This window comes from Artibeus jamaicensis, unplaced genomic scaffold, assembly GCF_021234435.1.
Source record: "Artibeus jamaicensis isolate MK-2021 breed Jamaican fruit bat unplaced genomic scaffold, CSHL_Jam_final scaffold_1283, whole genome shotgun sequence".
In the NCBI taxonomy this organism is placed as follows: domain Eukaryota; kingdom Metazoa; phylum Chordata; class Mammalia; order Chiroptera; family Phyllostomidae; genus Artibeus; species Artibeus jamaicensis.
Genome location: NW_026522028.1, coordinates 15,028,888 through 15,053,100, shown reverse-complemented (window position 1 = coordinate 15,053,100; position 24,213 = coordinate 15,028,888). Strand labels below are relative to the sequence as shown.

Here is a 24,213-nt window from a genome sequence, read left to right as displayed (position 1 = left end):
ATAAATATACCCTGAATGCTAAGGGCAAGCAAAAAACAAATAGGTAAATCTACTTAAACATCAAGTCCATATAAAGCTCTTTTTGAACATCAGCTTGATATGCTCTGCAATATATACTTAGTAAATTTTAAATCAGTGTGATAGTATTATACTGAAGACTTATGCTAAGAGAACCTATCTAGGCAGAATACATATAGAACTGATCTATTCTGAGATTTTTCCTCTACAAGGACAAACTGTATTGAGAAAGCAAAGTAAAACATCACTACATATCATCAATTCTATGCCTATCACTGTCCATGTATTTGCTAAAATTCTGTTCATGTATTAATACAAATTTCTAAGGCTTTTAATAAAAATAATAAATACCTATCAATGCTCAATACAGATTGTGAAAATTTTGGCTGGAATGTTTTATAGCAAATATACATAAGTGCAGTTTTTATTCATTTGCTAAATCTGAATTTTAGCAAATGAATTTTTTGATAAATCTGGGGTCTGGTACATCTAAATGAGAGTATTAGAATGCAAGACACACCATTATATCATATACATATGTATACTAATTAATGAAATAAAGATTATCGTTTCAAAGATTACTTTTAATAGTCAGTTTATGCAATTTTAGGATAAACCATGATACAGGATATGATTTATTTTGAAGTTATCAATCCTCACATAAAGTTATACTTGGGATTTAAATTTCATAAATACTTTCAGAATACCACATAGTATTACAGTCTTAACGAGAACTATTTATACTGAAGCGTATTTCATGTAAAAAGATCTACAGGTAAATAAACACTAACAAATAGTTTTCCACATAAGTAGTATCATTAAGGTACAATATAATATAATTTGTTAAAAGATTTAACAAGGATCTTAACTGCTATCAAATGCTATAAAGGATTTACTAATTATCTAGTTATTGTGGCAGGAATGGGGGGTGAAAGGGACATATGAGGAGAGCATAAAGAATTAAGCTAGAAAAGATTTTCTCACTGAATGAGGAAAATTCCTTGTCTTATATTTGGGTTTTCATATTTCTTCTTACCTTTGGGAGTTTTTGCAGTAAACTCAGGATCAAAATAGAATGTATCTTCAGGCCTGCCAGTTGCAGGTTTAAAAGGTGGATGAATTTCTCTTCTGTATAGTTTCTGGGGGGGGGGGGGAAAGAGAGACTTAGACATGTGTTAATTATAAAAAAAATTCAAGCAAATTTTGATTCTATACTTACATTCCAATCTATTGTTGAGAAAAATGAATGTCTTTTAATTTCTTCAACTCCATCTGGTCCTGCACCTACAAAAAATTAACCAGTTTTGATTAAATGATAATTTTATTTCAAGGAGGCATATATACTATTTATTTAGTCTTCGCTATTAATATTTATCCTACTAGTTCATAATCCCACAACAAAAACAAATATCCACCCCCCCCACTCCTGGGGAAAAAAAAACAAATACCAACACACACACACACGAAAGAAACAAAATAAAAATTTTACCTAATCTGTTTGCAGGATTTCGTTTGAAAAGCATTCGTAAAAGACTCTGGGCTTCAGGACTCAAAAACTGTGGCATTCCAAGCTTAGCTCTAAATAATAAATCCACATAAGATAACATGTTATTTTTGGAGGTGCCTGTATTTTACTTTTAAATTAAGTTAAACTTTTTATTTTAAGATAGTTGTGGATTTATACTCAGTTATAAGAAATAATAGAGAGAGATCCTGTGTACTCTTTTCCCAGTTTTCTTTCCCCAAAGGTAACATCACAAAGCTATGGTACACTTTCACAACCAGGATACTGACATTGATACCATCCACTGATCTCATTGAGATGTCTCCATTTAATTGTATTGTGTGTGTGCACGTGTGTATGTACACATGTGTGTTTAGTTCTATCACACGTGTGGGTTTCTGCATCTATCACCACAGTAAAGACACTGAACAGTTGATTGCCAGCAGGATCACTCATGCTGCCCCTTTCCAGCCACATCCCACTTGCCTCCTTTCCCAATACCTAACAGTACTGGCAACCTCTAAGCTAATTCTCCATTTCTATAATTTTGTCATTTTAAGAATGTAAATGGAATCATACAGTGGGTAACTATTTTATTTACTCAGCATGAATTCCCTTGAGATTCATCCAAGTTATTGTGTGTATTAAGAGTTCACTCATTCATTGCTAAGTAGTAGTATGCCATGGCACAAATGTGTAAGAGTTTGATCTATAAAAGATAATCCGGATCATGCCCAGTTTTTGGGCTACTACAAGTAAAGCTGGTAAGAACATTTCTGTATAGGTTTTGGTGTGAACACATAATAATATTAGTCCATAGTGTCCTAATAAGCTTTTTGTTTTTCAGAATTTTGCAAAAAGCACTACTGTGAGAATGAGATCATCTGAGCCTTAGTTCTGGCTCTTTTACTAAGAACTTCATGACCTTGCCAAAGCCAATCCCCTTGGGGCTGTTACCATTTTCTTTTTAATAAGCAAAGGCATTGGATGTTAGATCAATGGCTCTCAAAATGTAGCCTTGGAACCCTTCTTCAAAAATAATTTAAAAAATCCAACATTTAAAACTGCTAAAAGAACATGTGCTTCGTATGCACCCCCCATTCCTTTTAATAGTCCTGCAGGGAAGAGGAGCTGGTGGGAGAGGGATCTGTGAAATATCTAAGAGCTTGTGGCACAGTCTGAAAACCACTGGCCTGGATGAACTTGAAGGTCTGTTTCAGCTCTAATATATAATTTTAATCTTTTCTTCAACCTACAAATTAAGAAAACCAATGAATCTATGTGTATAAAAATAATAATAGAGCTGGGGAAATGGCTAGCAAAGAAATTTCTATTTCAGAAATAGATCCATTTATTATTCAGTGTGGTGTTATTGAACTACTATGTGCTAGACATTGCTTACTGCTGAGGATAAAATGATAAAGATAGCCCCCAAAGGTCAGTGGGGAAGATGGATATAGATAATCCTGATTAAAAGACAAATTCAGAAGCACATATGGAAAAAGTGCTAAGGGAACAATAGACAGTATCTAATTTAGCACCAGAGACTGTGAAAGGCCTTCAATGCAATTTAAAGGTTGAGAATTTGTTTGTTCAGTGGTTCTCCAACATTTTACTGAGTAACATTAATCTCTCTAGACAGTTAACAACAAAATATTTTCATGATCCAATGAGTTTGGAATGCTGACTATTATACACCCCTGGTGAAGACATAGAATTAAATACCTTGCATATAAAAGGCTGAAACATCTAGAGTAAAAATAAAAAATCAGTATTTTCCCTAAACATTTGTTTCCAGAACCTTTTTCTTAGAGAGGACCTATTAACATCTTATAGAATTAGGGTTGTGTTGAGCAAATCTGGAGAAACACTGCCATGTTAGGTAATGGGGATATAGCAGAAGTCTTTAAATAGTGGACTAACATGACCAGATTCATTTTCAAGAAGGTAACTCCAAGGATAGTCTAAAAAGATCTGGAGTGGGAAGTGTTGGGAGGTAATAGGCATTCTACTTCAGAGCTTGGCCCAATAGTGTGGGTAGGAAATCACCATGGTTCTCAACTACAAGCAGTTCAATGCAGAGGAAAGGTTAGGACACAAATATTTCTGAGAGCGAATGTGGTGAATACCTGCACATGCAAGAGAGAGGAAATAAAAAATGATTCCCAGGTTTCTGGCTGCATGGAAATGCTACTAATTGGAAATACAAGAGGAAAGAATAGCAAATAGAGATTAAAATGTGAAGTCGTGCACGTCACATGTTTTGAGAGAGGTAAGTAAATGAAAATATAGGTCTGGTGTATGGTAAGTTAAGGAAAGAAAGAGTGATTTGGGAGTATTTAAAACAGTGAGAGTAGTTATAACAAAGACTAAGGTAAAGTGAGCACAGAGGGGAAGAAAAGCATATTAGAAATGAAACACTGGGTAACAAGGGCATTTAAATGGTGATCAGAATAAGGACAATTTGGGCATTAAAAATAATGAATGCAATTGGCTGAATCATACTGACTATTAAATCCCACAAGTTCATTAAAGTAACAAAAAGAAAAGTCAAAACTAACATAAAAACCCAACTAATTGACACCACCCTCACTGAAAGTTAAGTAGGGCTCTGACAAATGGAAGTAATTAAGAAAAGAATTAGGCATTTATTCTGCCTTTCTTGTTTGAGCCTCACTTCAAGGTAACTAGTCGATGAAGGAAAGTTCATTGGGAAAAAAACCCAGCTAATAAATAAAAGAATAATAGTAATAGAAAACCACCATTTTTGAATCCCTAGTAAAATAATTGTTTCAAGTAATGATTATCAAAGGAGGAAGCCAACAGATAAAAGCCTGACGGGGAACTTTACAGTGGAGGGATCAGCTGTAAACATGGGAACTCATCACTTAAAGTAAAACAACCAGCTGTTGCAAGCTCTTGGTGTGGTGCAACAGCACAAGCTATGAAATAATCTTGACAAAAAATTTAGGCAAAACAGGATAAAGGAGTAAGGTAAATAAAAACATTTCCACACTCCTAGAAAAAGCCTAATTGTTGTATAACCATGGTAACACTAGAGCCACCAGAACTGGTTTTAAATCCATTTAATTGATCAAAGACAACCTGTCTAGGTGAACACAGCTGTTGCTGGTTTTTCTTTGTTTGTGTTGCAAACCAACCAATCAGTAACTGCTCTCTGTGAAAATCAGCCAAACAAGAGTGGGTTGCCTCCACTAACCACACCTGAATGCCAACTAATGAACAGTCCACCCACGTAACCACACTCTTACAGATGATGTCAACCCACTTATGGCCCTGAAAAGAGGCCAAATGTTGAACTCCACCCTTCCCCAAACCCTATGTAAGAACAGTGGTCTGCTCTGCTTAGGGAGACTCTACTGGACCAGCATTGCTCTCTCTTACTACAGTAAGCAACAGAACCAGCTTTATGCTTTTTGCTTCAGATATTGAAAGGTGCTCTTGTCTTTCCAAAAGATAAATCCAGAAAGTAGAATTCTATATTGATTGAGTTAGTTTCTAATGGCAGGGGACAAACAGGGGTAGAGCATTCTAGATGAACAGAAGCTTAAGGAATACAACCAAATGAGATGTGCAGACTTAATTTGGGACTATAAAAACACTGTTTTAGACCTGGCTGGTGTGGCTCAGTGGACTGAGCATTGGCCTGCAAACCAAAGGGTCACCAGTTCGATTCCCAGTCAGGGCACATGCCTGGGTTATGGGCCAGGTCCCCAGTGGGGGGCACGTGAGAGGCAACCACACATTGATGTTTCTCTCCCTCTCTTTCTTCTTCCCTTCCTCTTTCTCTCTAAAAAGAAATAAAATCTTAAAAAAATAAAAACACTGTTTTAGCCCTGGTGAGTGTGGTTCAGTTGGTTGGGTGTCATCCTCCTGACCAAAAGGTCACTGGTTTGATCCTTGGTTAGGGCACATGGCTGGTTTGTGGGCTCTGTCCCTGTTGAGGTGCTCACGGATGGCAGAGGGCAGCAGAGAAATGTTTCTGTCTCTCATCAATGTTTCTCTCCTTCTCCTCTCCCTCCCTTCCACCCTCTTCAAAATAAAAAAATATATATTTTAAACACTCTTTTGGAGAAAACCTGGAAAATCTGGTTAAAGATTGGTACTGGACAATATCTAAGCATTATTACTAATTTTGTTAGATGTGGTCATATAAAAAAATCTGTACTTTTTAGTGATGCAAAGTGAAGCAAGAAATGACATGTTTGAAATGCTGAAAATATTTCAGTAAATTAGAAAAAGGAAATTAGCAAATGTTGCAAAATTTTGATGACTACTGAATTTTCGGTAACTGGTACATGTGTGTTCATTGTATTATTCTACTTTTGCAAATTCATATTTGAAAGATTTCATAATTACAAAGAGAAAAGCAGGCAGAGAAGGAATAGTCAAGCAAGAGACCCAGAGAGGAATGATTAGAGAGGGAGGAGAAGCCAATGGGAACAGAAAAAAGTAAGGGGAGAGGGAATGGCTAACAGCGTCAAATACTCCTCAGAGAGACTTTTCTTAACTCTTCCATCTAAAATGGCTCCTGCTCTTGGCTGGTGTGTCTCAGTGGATAGAGTACTGGCCTGCGAACCAAAAGGTCACTAGTTTGATTCTTATTCAGGGCACTTGCCTGGGTTGCAGGCCAGGTTCCTAGTAGGAGGGGGCGTGCAAGAGGCAACTGATCAACATTTCTCTCCCTCTTTTTCCTTCCTTTCTCTCTCAAAAAAATTTTTAAATATTCGTAAAAAAAATGGCTCCTGCTCTGCCCTCACACTTTAAGAGTACTCTGATTTACTATCTACCTCTATTTCTCCTATCTGAAATTATTATATTTATTTGCTTAAATATTAATTCCTGTCTCCATTGGGAGAATGCAAGCTCTGTGATACCTCAAAAGACCTTGTCAGTCTTGCTCACACTGCATCCTAAATACCTGTAGCAACATCTTCGTCATCTGTTGAATGAACTGTGTGAACAAAATGACAGTCACCTTTCTAACAATCTGCCACTGGTTTAAGCAAGTAGATCACTGATGACAACGGTGAAAGAAGTTTCAGTAGAGTGGTGGAAATAAATGACAGACTATGGAATAAAAGAAGCCAAAAATGGCAACAAAAGACTACTATTTAAATAGGCTTTGTGTTGAAAGGATGCAGGGAGATATTGCAGAAACTTGGAAGGAAAGCCAAATTAAAAAAAAAAAAGCGTCTAGAGTTTTTTTTTTCAACACTAGAGCATGTTTGTTAGCTAAAAGGGAAGGGCCAGAGTAGATGGAGTGATGAGGATTCAGTGAACATTCATTTATATGGCAAACATTTTTTAACCTTTTTTATTGTGAAGAAAAACATAAAGTGCAAAAAAGAAAAATCCAACCCAAAATACAAAGCTCAATGATTTACCACAAAGTGAAGCATCATCTGACCAAGAAATTTAACATTGCCAGAACCCCTCATCCAATGTAACCACTTTCCTTATTTTGCCTCAGGCTTTTGTGATCTAAATATGAACCCTAAAAACTTGCTTTAGTTTGTTTTTAAAACTTTAAAAATAGAATCATATAGCATTAAAAAAAAGAATCATATAACATTCATTCTTTTATATCCAAACTTCCTTTGCTCAACATTCTTATGAGATTTACACAAATTGCTGCATATAAGTGTGGTTTGTCCATTTTCTTTGCTATATGGCACACCGCACCCATGAACTAAAGGCCTCAGTATGTTTTTACATGGCTTTTGAGCTAAGAATGGTTTTTACAACTTTTGAAGTACTGGACACTAAAGATAAGCATTAAGAATATGTGACAGAGACTGTGTGTGGCCTGCAAAGCCTGAAATATTTACAGGTAGTTTGTCGACCCCTACTGTATTCTATTATATGAATATATCATAATTTATCAATCCATTCTACAGTTAATGATTGATCCAGGTTCCACTTTTTGACCATTACAAATAATGCTGCTATGAACATCTTTGTGCTTCATTTTGGATGTGCAAGTACCTTGATGCATATAAACTGGATGCATGCCTAAAAATGGGATTACTAGATGAGAGTATATGTAAATTTGACATTAGAAGATAATGCCAAAAACAGCTTTCCAAAGTGGTTATACAAGTATCTGTATTCCTTTCAGCTACGTATGAAAGTTGCCAGTGCTCCACATCCTGTGAGCATTTGTATCGTCAGTCTTTTTACTGTTGGGTATGCGATTATAGCCTATTGTGCTTTTAACTTGCATTTTCTGATTAATGGGGGTGAGCACCTTTTTAAAGTTTATTGGCCACTGAAGTCCCTATGTCTCCTAACTATGTTGTTTCCATTGGGCTGTCTTTTTCTTATTGATTAACTAGAGTTCTTGATATACTCCGGATATAAGCCCTTTGTTGGTTATATTAATTTTAATGTAGTACTAATATCTCAATCTTTTCTTTTATAGCTATTGCTTTTTGTGACCTAAAACGACTTTTCCTACCCCAAGATCACATAGATATTCTCTGATACCCTTCTAGAATCTTTTTGCCTATTTACATAAATGCGTGTATTATTTTTTATTTTATTTTTAAAATTTTTATTGATTTATTTTTAGAGAGGGGGGAAGGGAGAAAGAAAGGAAGATAAACATGATCAGTTGCCTCCTCCACACCTCTAACTGGGACCTGGCCCACAGTCCAGTCCTGTGCTCTGACTGGTAATCGAACCAGCAACCTTTCAGTTTATAGGCTGGTGCTCATCCATTGAACTACACCAGCCAGGGCAATTATTTTTTAAACTGTAGCAACACTTTGAAATCTCTCTCTTTTTTATTAGCTTGAAGCATTTACTTTAAAATCTCATCATAACATACCCAGTAGGAAGTACTTACTTAAGGATCATAGTCATTGTTTCTTTTCGATCTTTTCCTTGGAAAGGCAGTGTACCAGTGAGCATCTCAAACTACAAAAAGGCAAAAAAATCTGAGGTATTAGTCAATAAGTATAAAATCTCAAGGCCAGAAGGTAAGAAAGCATCATCTTAATTACGACCAAAATTTTAAAAATTGCTACATAATAAAATAGGAGATTCATACTTCTATTTTCTTCAAATAGAAGTTTGAAGTTTCTTCAAACTTCCCACAAAAAAAAAAACCACCCCAAACCTTACCATTAACACACCAAAAGACCACCAGTCTGCACTCTGAGTATGACCTCGACGATTAACTACTTCTGGAGCCATATATTCCACAGTTCCACAAAAAGAATATGCCTTCTTCTCATGGTCAATAGACTCCTTACTCAGGCCAAAATCTGCCAAAATAAATATAGAACTCCTAAATGCACTACAATAATTTGCACATATAAAGTTTAAACTTTGAGTTCCAATATTTAAATTATTAAAACTTCTAATCCAAAATTTTAATTGTGCTACACGTTATTTGTACTGTGATTGACCTTAAAAGGAAATTTATGTATAAGTAGGAGAGCATATTTTAATAAAATGAGGAATTTTACCTGTTAATTTGATGTGACCTTCTTCATCAAGAAGTATGCTGAAATAAAAAGACAAAGATCTTTTCAAACCAGTAGAAATTTAGAGGTTAAAACTAAATTACTTTGTTACGCATCAACTCACCATGCTCATTCTAAAATACTGCTTTAGACTGTGAATAAGACGGCAAAGGTAAATATGGAAAAAAGTTATTTTTTGGACACACATATATAACAAATGCCAAAGATAAAGCCTTATAAACTTGTATTAATGAGCCAGGAGCACTAGAAAACTAACAGAAAAAGAACCAAAGCCTATGTATTCTTCTAAGTTGCTCTTTCTAAGTACCTCTTTCTGCAGAGGTAGTCTAACTAAATTCCTTAGTACTTGCACAATACACAGAGGGTTCACACGTTTAAGTCGAATGCATTAGAGTTGTCATTCTCTTGGTTATTTTAAAGGCATCTGACTCAATCATTCTTTCCTAGCCTTTTTTCCTGACATGACCACCACGATCCTCTTCTCCTCAACACACCTTCCTCACACTCCTTGATTTTCATTGACTCATCCCTTCACTGTATACATTCTGCAGTGTTTTCTCTCAGTAAACTGTGAGCTCCTTAGAGGGTTTGACTTTCTTCATCTTGTAACTCAGTGCCTAGCAAGGCACAGACAAATAAGAAATGCATGTTGTATGAATGGCACCAGGCTATTAAGGGTCAATAGGGCATTCCAAATAGTTTGGACTTCTTTTCAAGGGCACTGAAGACCACAAAAGGTTTACACAGATAGATCTGCATGTTTACAAAACAATTTAGAGGGAAAATACAGGGTATTTAGTGAGCTCTTAGGTATGGTTTGTGATAAAGAAGAACAAATGGAGTTTGTTTCTGGCAGAACGCAAGTTTCTGACTTTAGGTGATCCATGATTGGAGAGCAATGTCATTAAATAAGGAGATAAAGAAAGGGGTTAAGTACTAAGCTGTAAATCAATTGTATTTCTGGATAGGTATTTTGGTACACTAACTTGAAAGATCAAGTAATAAACAGTTTCACTTATATTCAAAGCTATTCCATAATACAGACATTTCCTTACTTTTAATACTAACTAAAAATATGAAAGCCAAATTTTGTTATAATGATATTTTACTGTTAAAAATACTACCAAATTTCCTATCAATTCAACTATGATTACAATAAAAAAATTTACCACTGAAGGTAATTCAGTAGGGACATATTTTTCAAATCTCTTCTTAACAAGGGACTTGTTATGAAAAAAATACTAATCTTGATTATGCTTGATTATAAAGCAGATCAATACATTTAGGAAAAATAAAGGGAATTAGTAGACATGGTGGAAATCATCCCTGTTCTGTCCAATAAACATATGACAGTTCTAAAAACAAAATAAAACCTCAAACTATTCTTGATATTGAGAGAAAAAAGAAAGCATGGCTAAAAGGGTATTACTTATACCTTCTAAAGCATCAAGTTATCATGTCCATTTGTTATCTATTTAAAGTCAACTGTATTGCTCTCAATAAGCTCCCTTTCAACTATTAATCATTATTTTAGCTATATTTATAACAACAGTTTAAAGGTATCTGGAAAAAATCCTCACAGTGCATAAAACAACTGTGAGGATTAAATTTTCCCAAGTTCTGTATGATGGTCTTTACTTGGATCATTTAACAAATGTTATTGCAATATAATAGCATTGTCTAGACATGTATTTGAAAGATCTCACTATAAACAATCTTACCTACATTTGAACTTATTTGACACTTGAGACAGGGCCCATGCTCTCTATATAGTTTTATGACCACTGTTTATATGAAGGTCTAAACTAAATACATTCCATTTTTAAAAAAATATTTTATTTATTTTTCGAGAGAGGGGAAGGGAAGGAGAAAGAGTGGGAGAGAAATATCAATGTATGGTTGCCTCTTATGCGTCCCCTGCTGGGAACTGGCCTGCAACCCAGGCATGTGCCCTGACTGGGAATTTGAACCGCAATACTCTGGTTCACAGGCCCGCGCTCAATCCACTGAGCTACGCCAGCCAGGGCTACATTCCATTTTTTAAAAAGATTTTATTTACTTATTTTTAGAGAGAGAGAAGAAGGGCAGGAGAAAGAGTAAGAGAAACATCAATGTGTGGTTGCCTCTCACATACCCCCTACTGGTGACCTGGCCCACAACCTGGGCATGTGCCCTGACTTGGAATTGAACCAGCAACCCTTTGGTTCACAGGCTGGAACTCAATCCACTGAGTCACACCAGCCAGGTTATTCAATTAAATGATGTAAAATGCTAATATATTTTTAATATGAATGTTCAAGCTTATGTCTATAGTAATTATTTTCTTCTAAGGATTATATACTTGAATATTTGTTCTTACCAGAAATTGTATTTTATGTAATAATAGTTAGAAATTGGGCAAATCATGAGAAAAACTCAGTAATTATCTGGGAAGTAAGAACAGAATCATAAGAAACATCCCCAAACAGAATATATGAAAAAACAAACATAAAATGTAGAAGTGTAACAATTTCTGAATGATCACTTTAACAGGATTCCCAAGGAACATTTTCTATTTCCTTTTACTATATATTATGTAAATTTTGCATGTAACATTTTTAATGTAAATAATTCCTGATAAAAATGGTTTCATCAAATGCAGAATATACTAAAAAATCACTGAATTGTATACTTTAAGTGGATGAACTATATGCTATGTGAATTATATTTCAATAAAGTTGTGTAAAATTTTTTTTCCAAAATATTTTATTTATTTTTAGAGAGAGGGGAAAGGAAGGAGAAAAAGAGGGAGAGAAACATCAATGTGTGGTCGCCTTTCACATGCCCCCCACTGGGAATCTGGCCCACAACACAGGATGTGCCCTGCCTCAGAACTGAACCAGCAACTCTTTGGTTCACATCCCGCATTCAATCCACTGAGCTACACCTGCAAGGCAAGTTGTTAAAAAAAAAAAAATTCTTGATAGAGCAAGGCCCTTTATCTTTAAAAAGGGTGAAAAAACTTTCTCACTGAAAGTGATAAACACTTAAAAATTAAAACACAGAAGTGTGTACAATTTAAACATTAGCTTTTTGATAACTGCTATTATGAAAGCAATGAGAAATTTGCTCAAGTCATACTTAAAATCTGAAATCAGGTGGAGAAGAAAAATGTCAATAAATGGTATTTGGAGAAAAGCATTAGCTTTATGCCATACCTTACGCAAAAAAAAAAAACCTCTAAATTGAGTTAAAAGTAAAAAAAGAAACCATAAAATTAGAAAAAAAATCTGATCATGTGATTGGAAAAACCTTTCTAAGAATATAAGTCATAGAAGGAATCACAAAAGACTGAAAAATTCTCCTATGAAACCATCTGGTGCAGGGCTTTTCTGTGCCGGGAGTTTTTTGATTACTGCTTTGATTTCATCAGCTGCTATCTGTTCAGGCTTTCTCCTTCTTCTGCATTTAGTTTTGGGGGATTATATTTTTCTAGAAGCTTGTCCATTTCACCCTGGTTTTCAAATTTCATAATAATTTCTTACAATTCTTTGTATTTCAGTGGTATCAGCTGTCATTTCTCCTCTTTTGTTTCTGATTTTGTTTATTTGAGTCCTCTCTTTTTTTTTTCTTGATGAGTCTACTTAAAAGACTTTCACACAATAGAATACTACACAGTAGAAAGAAAGAGCTCCTACCCTTTGTGACATCATGGGTGGAACTGGAGAGCATTATACTAAGGAAAATAAGCCAAGCAGTGAAAGACAAATACCATACAATCTCACCTATAACTGGAATCTAATCAAAAATACAAACAAACGAGTAAAATAGGATCAGAGACACAGAAATAAAGAACAAACTGACAGTGACCAGAGGGGAGGAGGGAGAGTGATAACAGGGGAAAATAGAGGAAGGGCCATCAAGGAACATACATGAAAGACACATAGACAAAGCTAAAGGTAGTAGGTTTGAGGGTGGGAGGTAGGGATGGGTGGGGCGGGGGGGGGGCAAGGTAGGGTGAAAATGGAGACAACTGTACTTGAACAATAAAAAAATAAAATAAAGATTGATAGATCTTAGGAAAAAATAGTTGTGTAGGTTAAAATAATAAAAGTAAAAAGTAGAAAAGTGTATTTGTAATATATTTTTCATACGAACAACTGTAAACGTACTTTGGCCCTACCCTGTATGTCACATGGTTAAATTCTTAATTTGTAAAGGTCTCTTACAAATCAATGGGAAAACATAACATTCCAAAAGAAAAATGAGCAAAGTCCACAAACGAAAAATCACACAAAAATACAAACTGCCAATAAACATAGGTACACAGATTTCAACCTCATTAAAAACCAAAGAACGCAAGCCCTGGCTGGTGTGGCTCTGTGGATTGAGCGCGGGCCTGTGAACCAGAGTATGGCGGTTCGAATTCCCAGTCAGGGCACATGCCTGGGTTGCGGGCCAGTTCCCAGCAGGGGACCCACGAGAGGCAACCATACACTGATATTTCTCTCCCTCTCTCCTTCCCTTCCCCTCTAAAGATAAGTAAATAAAATCTTTAAAATAAAAAAAATCAAAGAATGCAAATGAAGGCAAGATAACACTAGCATAAATTTTGATTAACAGGTATTTAAAAATATGAGAAAACATAGCGTTAGCAGAAATGTGAAGCACAGGCACTGTAATGCAATGCTGTGGCAGTTATATGAAGTAATTTTCTTTTTTATTACCTCCTAAACCACGATATTACATTGTATTCAACTTAGCATGATTCCTTACTTTTCTGGTTTTAAGTCTCTATAGATTATTCCCAGGCTATGTAGATGGTCTAAAGCAAGTGCAAGTTCAGCCAAGTAGAATTTGACATCTTCTTCTGTGAACATCACCTAAAAAAAATAGTATTTTTGTCTTCATTTTCTTTTTGTCTGTAATTTTCATTTAAAGTTCCATCCCAGGGTTTAAATATTCAAAAATTATAAATATGCTATCACATGTAATTTTACCCACAATTTCTTCATTAAAATTTGCAGAAATTATCAAATCAATCAACTAAATAACCACTTACTAAATGCAAAATACACCCTATGAGGGAAATGATTTTGCATTTTGTTAAGTAACCACTAGGTTCAGATTGTATCATTGTCACCCTACCACAGTAGGATCTGGGAAATGAGAAGTGATTTTTAAGATGCAATGCTGACTTTCTACTACCAGTTATTTAAGAGTATCTTGTTGATATATTGTTGCTTCTGAAAAACTGTAAGTAAATGAAGCAGGACAAAAGACTAAGATAAGTAATTGATTGAAGGTCCTACTTTCAGAATAAATTCAAAAGGTACAAAAAGAACTCTTCTTAACTTTGATTCTTCAATGTAAGAATCTTGTGCCACTAGAGAAATACGATAATCATAGTATAGAATAAGACAATGCTTTAGTTGAAACAGGATGAGTATAAATAGATTAAAAATAAAGATTAATTATATACCTCTTTGGATAAGCGTGTAAACAAATCTCCTCCCCTGAGAAAATCCAAAATAAGGTACAACTTCCCTTCAGTTTGGAAAGCTGAATGAAGAAATAAAATTTTTTGTTTAATCCATCATAGTTTAGGTTTTTAAGCTTATACTAGGTCAATTCATTCAGAAATGATTTTTTAAAGCAAATTAATAATTATACATACATATAAACTGATTTTTATTTAGAAGGTAACCACTGATTTCTTAGTTTTCATGTGGAAATGTTAAATGCAGTGTTTCCTTTTATGAAACCACTAGAACATTTGTTAGATTTTCTGCAGGCAATAGTCTTCTCAGAAGTACAATAGCTCTAAAACATTATGATCAATAAGAAAAATTCCCCAAAGAAAAAAACATTCTTAAACAAGAAACAAAATACAAAATCCACCTCACTTTATTACAGAAAAAATGTGGGTTTGTTAGCTTTAATTACATGTAATAAGAGTCACCATACGTTTACCCACTGAGAAAAAGCACATAGACCCTTGGAAAAAAGAGAGTCAATAGAAGTTTCAGGACATTAGGCGTCTTTCTTGCTTTTAAGTTGGGCTAACACATATGGGCTATAAAATGACAGTACATTATTATTAATATAATAAAAGTGATTATTATTACTTGTTCCTACAGCTACCCAATCAGACATTATAATGTGCTAAATGTGATAAAAGCTTCTAAAGCTTGTTTAAGTAATGATTTAATTTCAATGACTTTACTATGTGTATCTGCTTAACACATAAATATACAGAAATAAATATTTATACATATTAGTATATCTGAATGCACTCAGGGAATGGTGGATGAGGTGAAGCAGTGAGGTGGGAGCTGGTTTATAACTCACCATAATGCAACTTGACAATAAAAGGATGATTAACTTCTACCAAGATATCCCGTTCCATTTTTGTTCGAACACGGTCTCGAACTACAAAATATAATGGCAGTTGCAATAGCTTTCAGAGACAATCTTGGAAAAAAAAGTCTTTGGTGCCTATTTTAAATAAAATTGTGCTTATATGTTACAAAAACGTAAAATACATTCTATCCATCTTTCTCTTGAATTTTCAGAATAACTATTTTACTAAATTATATAACCAGAAAAAAGTACATATTTATAAAATCTGCACTTTAAATACAGAGAACATACTTGATAAATAAATATAAATACAGAGAAAAAATAAATATAGAGAACATATTTGATATTGGCTTTAACATCAAATTGACAAGTATTTTAATCAAAGCTAAGAAAAATGACCAAAAAAGAGCAAATTTTTATAAATACTAAAAGGTATCCTAATGAAATATTAAAACATAAAAAAGGGAACAGGTTTCAATACCCCATCAACTCAATTCAACAAATATTTATTAAGCATCTACAACATGTGCCAGCCATGGGGAAGGATGGATATACCCACAAAGGTCTATTTTGGGGCCAGGGAGAGGGAGAGGAAATACTGTGGTGTAGCTGATAGAGCAAAGACTTTCTAGAGTTAAAAAGATCTGGATTCAGATCTGTACAATCTGGAGCAAGTTATTTACTTAAACTCTCTGAGCCTCAGTTTACCTTTCATCTATATAATAGGGATAACACCACTGTACTTCTGGAAGCTGTGTAACCATTTGCGATAAGGTCTGTATATTCCAAATCCTAGTATATAAGAGATATTCAATTAAATGGTAGCTATAGCACACTGGATATGATGAAGAGATAAAATGATTTGCTGCTGGCAATAAGCAGTACAGGAATGCAGAGAAAGGAAAGATCAGTGCTACTTGTGTAGGAAGGCTACAGGGAGGAGGAAGGGTTAGGAACTTTTAGAGTGGAATTTAGATGGGTGGGAAGGATTGGGCTTAAAGACAAGTTGAGGTATGGAGTACCAGTGTGAGCAGGGACATGGAGGCATGCATGATGAACAGGGAGAAACCAAATCAGTGTGGAAAGTGGGGAGGTGAAGCAGGGAGGATCCAGGCTCTGGACAATTTGAAATGTCAGAAAGAATTTCTGTTTGACCCTGCAGGCAAAGTTCTCTTTTTGCCAACCAAACATTTCCTGAGCAAATTCTATGTGCCAGGCACTCTAAGACAAATACAAATAAAATAATGTTCAAGAAGTTCATAACCTGGCGGGAATGACAGATAAATTAATAAATGGTTACAACACATTCTGAGAGGTACTATAATTGTGTTGGATTAAAGAGGTGAAAATGATCATTTATTATAGTTCTAACTTTTTTTCTGTTGTATAATGAGGATAAATCATAGATAACTTCTATTTTTCAGGCCAGAGTGACTGAATGGGTGCACCACAGATTAAACAGAAAGAATGGTAAAGAGAATCTTTTTGGGGGGATGAGAGAAAGATGAGTTGGTTTTTCTTTTCAGTTTAAAGGGACCACAGATAAATTTAAAACACAGAAATGAGACCTCTGGGAAAAATAAAGAAGCTAAAAAAATCCTGTTTCCCATTCTAGTAGTTTTCTACTTTCAGTGGGAAGTGCCAGTGACTGAAAATGGTCAAACCAGGAATAGAAATCGATTGCTTTCAATGTCTATGTAGACATCAAAACATAGACATTAACATTTACATTTTTAATTGATTACCATTTTAACTGATTTGCCCAGCTAGTATATCAAATTCCAAACCAACCTCTGATTTCATTACCTTGTCCTGTCATTTACAACTCCTGTGTCTCAGAACCAATAGGTCCTTTCTATAATTTATATGAATGAGGTTTATCACCTAGGCCTGCTGATAATTTTGTCCCAGTCTAGCCCAAATCTGCCCTTTTCCTATTGCTACCTATATAATCTTGGACTAAGTTCCCAGTACCTTAAAGCTATATTCCCAATTTCTACCTACATCAAAAATTATACAGACCTTTACAAAGCTTATCATTTAAAAATTACTCTTCTGTTCAGTAAGCAGCAAAAATACTCATCAATATATTTACTGTATATCCCTCTTCTATTATTCTACTACAATGAAAACATTATCTAGGGATCAAAAGCTATAGTTTAATGGCCCGTGCTAATAATAACTAGATGAGTTACCTTGGTCAAATCCTTTCACTGCTCAAGGACTTCCTGCTACCTTCTCTATAGAATGAGGGGCTAGAACAAGATAATTTCATTCTATTATAATTATCTTGTAAGATAGTTTCCATACATGTAACACTGACGAGACTTTCTTTAGTTGAAAATGTGCAGTGAGATTCACTCACTAAAGAATTCTTTCATTTTGTCTAAGGTAGAAATGTGTAATAATTAAAATTTTATTTATTTTACTTATGTAAAGACCTGATGACAAATATAAATCACCCTAGAGTCAGCAATTTTGATTAGGATATACTGGTTCATAAGAAGGCCATGCTTTATGTGTGTATTGTATGTCAGTTAAACCTCAATAAAGCAGTTTTAACTTTTAAGTTTATTTACTTTTATTTTTATTTTTCAATTACAGTTCACACTCCATTACATTCACAAGTGGTTAAATTCTAAACCCTAATACAGAACCTGTTAATAATGACTCATGCTGTCAAAGCAACTACATTCCTCTGAAATAATTTTCTCATAAACTAGTTATTAGTTTTTAAACCCTCCCTGATTTGAACATAAGAATGAACAAGAAGTACTGTTCATGTTTCTAAGATGATGTAGGAAGAAACTGCTTTAAGCAATGGTTAACAAAACCTTTTAGGCTCAGTAACTGCTTTATTAGGACAAAAATCCCCATAAGCTTCACCTAACGCTACTGACCTTTTATTTCACCACATTTATTGTATTAACAGGAACTTTAAAATGGAAAGAGGCTTCTGGTTAAACATGGATGTTTTACTTTCTACTTCCTTCTAAACCGCCATTGAAATTACAATAATGGAAAAATTATGCACAAACTCACAAGAACAGAGAACAGGAGAGGAAGCAGTAGCAGAAGATGAGTAAGTGGTAAGTCACACAGCACATCAGAGAAAACTAAAATCTAAGCATAAAGGAAGGAAGCCAATGAGTAATAGACAAATTCTTGCTATAGAATCCTTTCCAATCAGCTTTTTGTTACCACACTCTTAAATATGGAAAAGATAGCAAAGGATCCCAAATTATTTAAAGGAAGGCTCTAAACATGAGAAAGAGTTATCAGAATAAAAAGAAAAAAAGGAATAAAAAAAAGAGACAATGTAAAGAACAGAAAAAAACTTAAACAAAACAAAAAACAACCTTCTAATTTATATCCAAGAGAAGGAAGACCATATGGCACCCACGAAACCAGAAGCTTTAAAAGAGGTAGGGGGAAGGAAGTAGTGTTTTCAACAAATAAAGTACAATAAAAAAAAAAAGAAATGAGGACAGAGCTCATACATTAAAAGACTTAAAAGAGATATCAACCAACTGCACAGTATTGGACCTTATTTGGGGCCCAATTCAAACAAACTGCCAAAAGAAAAATGAATCATAACAATAGGGACAACTGGAAATTTGAACACTAGATATCTATATATTAATTGTTAGGCATATGATAATCATATATTACTTCTTTTATGAGTGTTCATCTTTCACAGATACTATCTTCTCTTTCTTTCTGTAAATGTTTGATACCACAATAAAATGTTTTTAAAAATCGAATAATGAGACAACAAGGAAAAATCTAGGACATTTAAAAATATGATGGAAAGAAAAGTCACTAGAAGAGTTGGAATACTTCCCCAAAACTGAAGAAATGAGTTTTTAAATAGAAAGAAGCACCCCATATCTAGTATAAAGAATTTTTAAAAGCCACAATAAGAAATACAACTCTACAAATTTCAGGAACACCAAGGATAGAGTGTAGATTGTTTCTAAAGATTTCCAAAGAGGAAAAGCAGCTTATACACAATGGACTGGGAATCAGAATGGCAATAAACTTCACAATTGCAACACAGGAAACTGAAAGACAATGGAAACAATGCCTTAAAATATCTAAGGGAAAATTACTTCTGACCTAGAATTTTACACCCAGCCAAATTATAAATTAAGTGAGGGGGCAGAATAAAGGCATCTCAGACATGCAAAATCACAAAAAATTTACCATCTATTCACCCTTTCTATTGAGGTAGCTACTAGAATATGGCTTCCACCAAAACTAGAAAGTAAACTGAGAAAGAGGTAGATACAGAATTTAGAAAAGATCTAATACAGAAAAGATGTAAAGGAAATGTGACTAATATATCATTTAGCCCTGAAACAATTTTTATAAAGCTGTAATAATGAAAACAAAACATGAAGAGGGAAACGGTGTGCCAGTGGTAGTGTAAGAGAACTAAATCCTCATCTTCCATGTTAGGACATCAATAGATTATGTCTCCAAATGAAAACAAAAAATTGCGATATAAGAGTATTGAATGTAGAGGTAAATTATAGGAGCAGCAGCTAACGAGGTGAAAAGTCATTGTGTCTGGGAGTCAAGAACTGGGATAGGGAGGAGGGCAGGAAAAGCACTGCTATTTTATAAGACTCTATGCACATACTATTTTGATAAAAACAAAAATCAAATTTAAGAACATATCAAGAATTATCCAGCAGCCTACAATTCCAGTAAGTCAGATATTTTCACTTTTCTATTGTCTGTTCTACAGTTTATATCTATATAATTTCACATACTTATCATAGACAAATCTGTCATAATTGTTAACTTACGTATTTTCAATTAAGTTCATTTTTGCAATATTTTAAATGTTTCATTTAAATAATATCCTATTAAATGGTATCTTATAATTTTTTAAATATTCCTCTAATTGTCAATATTTATGTTGATGTCTAAATTCTCAATATTGTAAATAATGTTACAATGAGAATTTTCAAGTGCAATAATGGCTCTTTGTACTTATAGTAAAAGTGCTTTCCAATGTATCATTTCCAGCATGAAATGATAACTCATTATTTCATATACATTTCTTCCTCAGCAAAATGGGACATGTTTTCAAAGATTATTTCTTTTATTCTACTGCAAAAAAATATTTTGAAATCCTATGGTGATGTTGTAATATTATTTCTTAGGAATTACTAACTCAATCACATCTTTTACAATTATCAGTTGGAATTCTACATGAGCAAGCACTCCCCCTTGCTCCCCGTTAATTAATTTATGTATTAATGCATGGATTCTTATTTTATTCTGACATAAATAAGTGGGGTCATCATCTGTCACTACCATTATTTATTGAAATATTCAAATTGTCCTAGATTCGGCTAGTTAAAAACCCTTTCATCAATCCCTTATATTAATATTTTATAACATTTGAGGCAAATAATTTCTTGATTTCCTATTTATACTATTTTTCATTGTATGAAAGACTAAAATTTTTTTTGCATTGTCACCTTGTAATTTGCTCAATATCTTCTCACACATTTTCTGGTGTGTTAACTTGCAAAATTCACTTAGATTGTTGTTTATTACATTATAGGGTTTAAGAGAAGACTCGAATTTTTCCAGGTTGCTCAGGAATATTTCAGACAAAATTTATGAAATAATTATTTAATTTCCCATTGTTCTATATACCTGCTTTGTTATACAGCACAGGAAGTACTCAATATTTTGTAACAAATATGTTATAATTTAATATAAATACTTTTCTACTATTTTGTTCCACTGATTTGTATTTTTGTATTATTTGCCCCAACAACACACTGAATTATTATTGTTTTAAGTTATTATTGTTTTAAGTAAGCTTGAAATCTGATAGAGCTTATTCTTTTGTCATTCTTCTTTTCTAGAATACTCTTTGAGGTGTATGTTTTTCAAATGAAATTTTGAATATTTCAAGGACAGATGCAACTGGAATCTTGAAGATATGGAACTAACTGGATGGCTAGAAGAATATGGAGACTCTTCAACAACAGCTCGCCTTCTACAAAAGGAAGTGGGCACTTATTTCTTTTCCTGGTGTCTTTTAGTGTCTCAGAGTTTCATAGTTTCCATTACACAGATTATGTATAACACAAAGCATGTTAGATACATGAAAATAAATTACTTTTACTGATTTTGTGAATGAAGTCTTATATAAGTTCCATCTATGCAGTTTTATAACATGGGATTCAGGAGTTATATATCTTATAACATAAGTTATAAAGTAATGATACGAAATAGGGCACTGTGGACATAATTTAATTCCCTGGTCCTAGCAAGAATTAGTTTAAGTAGTAAGACAGGGGGTAGAGAATGGATAAGAAAGAAACAAAATATATTTGGGAAGGGAGCAAGAGAAAGAAAGCAAAGAACAATGTTAACAGAGGAAGGTGAAATTTCTTGGAATGACTGTAATGGCCAAGGTGGGTGACTCATTGGAAAGAATAACATCAGAATTAATAAAAGATCATCAATTTTCCTTCTAGAATATTTTTAAAGCTTTAGAAATTACAGTTAAAGAAGAAAAATGATATTAGGAATCAATACATAAAACTAGATATTTTTGTGGTAAAATATTTGAATAATTAAATAAAAAATTTAAATATTTAAAAATCTATGTGCAATTCTTCTAAATCATTCTTTGCCTTTAAGAGCCAAATCCACAGAAAGAACTCCTATCCTTCACAACAGCATGAATGGAACTGGAGAGCATTATACTAAGTGAAGTAAGCCAGGCGGTGAAAGACAAATACCATATGCTCTCACTTTTGAGTGGAACCTAATCAACAAAACAAACAAGCAAGCAAAATACAACCAAAGACATTGAAATAAAGAACAAACTGACAGCAACCAGAGAGGAGGAGGAATAGAGGGGATTAGGGGATCATAGGAGAAGGGCCATCAAGGAATATGTATAAAGGACACATGGACATAAACAACGGGGGTAGATTCGAGGGTTGGAGGTGGGAATGGGTGGGGCAGGGGGACACGGTGGGGAGAAAATGGAGGCAACTGTACTTGAACAACTACAACAAAACAAACAAACAAATAAAATTTCTTCTAAATGATTGTTTGCCTATAACAGCCAAATCCACAGAGAGAAAAAAAGGAATTCCTACCCTTCAGGACAGCATGGATAGAACTGTAAAGCATTATGCTAAGTGAAATAAGCCAAGCAGTGAAAGACAAATACCATATGATCTCACCTGTAAATGGACCCTAATCATCAAAACAAACAAGCAAGCAAAATAGGACCAGAGACATGGAAATAAAGAACAAACTGACAGTGGCCAGATGGGAGAGGGTAGGGAGATCACAGGGTAAAGAAAGGGAAGAAGCAAGCTAAGGAACACATATGGAGGATCCAGGGACAGAGACAATGGGAGCTCGGGGATTGGTAGGGCAGGGGAGAGTAATGGGGGAAAAATGAGGACAACTATAATCGAACAATAGAAAAAATATAATGAAAAATAACCCAAATGCTCTTCAAGTGTACATGATCTATGATGAATTTTACTAAATCCTACATTACATTTTTTCAAAATCAAAGGCTTGGAATAAAGCTTATTTGGAAACCAAAAGCCAAAATGATAGATTCCTTAGAATAAAAATCTATTTTGCATCCAGTAAAACAGTAAGTTTTCAGAGCCTCACAATGATTATATTCATTTGAAGATGCATCAAACCCAATTTCAGTCTTCTGAACTTCTTTCACCTAAACCCAAGATGAATTTATAATATAATACTTATTTCATAACATGGCAACTCCCATCTCACCAGTCGTATGATTCTTAGCCCAATAGGAAAAATTCACTAACAGAAAGTATAAATATAAGATGGTAATAGGAACAGATTCAGAATATAAGTGGCCTAGGAGTCACATGATGTCTGTTGAAATCTTTTTATTTATATTACGTTAACATCACAAACAGTCGCGGCACTTACCTTTCAGCGTGGCCTTCTTCAGTACTTTCATGGCATAAAGCTGTCTAGCATCAGAGCCTGAGATTTTTTTGACTAAGAAAACCTGTGTTTAAATAAGAGAAAATAAGTTTTACAAACTTTCACAAAGGACACTACTGTTAAAATAAGATCCCTGCTGTATCATTTATTACTATAAATATTCTGATATGTCTCTTTGTTGTTTGCCAAATCCCAAAGAGCATGTAACATATAAAATAGAAACAAAAAGCTTTAGGCTACATAACAATTAGAGAAAAGTCTAATGTGGTTAAAGAATTAACACAGGTGGTCATTGCTCTGCTTTTTTAACAAAACAAAAATTCTTCTGATTCCATAAAAATTGTTAATATAGGAGGTCCCCTTGACCACAATTTTCTGTTCATATAATTATTCACTGATGAATGGTCTTTTCTATATATGAAAACAACACAAATTTCTCACTGCTGGGCAGAACAATTGTAACTTAGTAAAAACTTACCTTTCAAAAATCAAACGATCACACACACTTAGATATGAAGAACACAATTCCTAGGTGTGGTATTGAGCATCTTCATTTTCCAAATATTTTTAGTTCCTTTCAACATACAATGTGGGATTCATATAAAATGAATCAAGCCTGCTCTAAATAGGTCATGGTTATGCTATAATATGGATAATACAAAACTATTAATAAATCTCTTCTACTCCTTTGACCATTAGTTTCATGGTCTTTTCCATCAAACCTTTAGAGACCTGCAAATGGACCTGAATTTGAACTCTTTCTCCTACCCATTATTTTCTAACAGTGCTATTGAGCTGTCACAGATGGGAAGAGAAAATTACAATCAAGAATTAATTTAGGGCCAGATC

General features: G+C 34.1%; 1 protein-coding gene across 5 annotated transcripts in view; it reads right to left on the bottom strand.

The window, feature by feature from the left end:
* Window positions 1-24,213, bottom strand: part of RPS6KA3 (ribosomal protein S6 kinase A3) — a 112,797-nt gene that overhangs the window by 26,624 nt on the left and 61,960 nt on the right. For all 5 annotated transcript variants that reach the window (XM_037157433.2, XM_037157437.2, XM_037157434.2 and 2 more), the window contains 10 exons: window positions 23,347-23,428; window positions 15,367-15,447; window positions 14,498-14,577; window positions 13,792-13,898; window positions 9,019-9,056; window positions 8,672-8,814; window positions 8,394-8,464; window positions 1,508-1,596; window positions 1,238-1,302; window positions 1,055-1,157 (listed from right to left, as the gene is read on the bottom strand). In XM_037157433.2, the coding sequence (XP_037013328.1) occupies window positions 1,055-1,157; window positions 1,238-1,302; window positions 1,508-1,596; window positions 8,394-8,464; window positions 8,672-8,814; window positions 9,019-9,056; window positions 13,792-13,898; window positions 14,498-14,577; window positions 15,367-15,447; window positions 23,347-23,428 (859 nt within the window). The remainder of the gene's footprint in view (window positions 1-1,054; window positions 1,158-1,237; window positions 1,303-1,507; window positions 1,597-8,393; window positions 8,465-8,671; window positions 8,815-9,018; window positions 9,057-13,791; window positions 13,899-14,497; window positions 14,578-15,366; window positions 15,448-23,346; window positions 23,429-24,213) is intronic.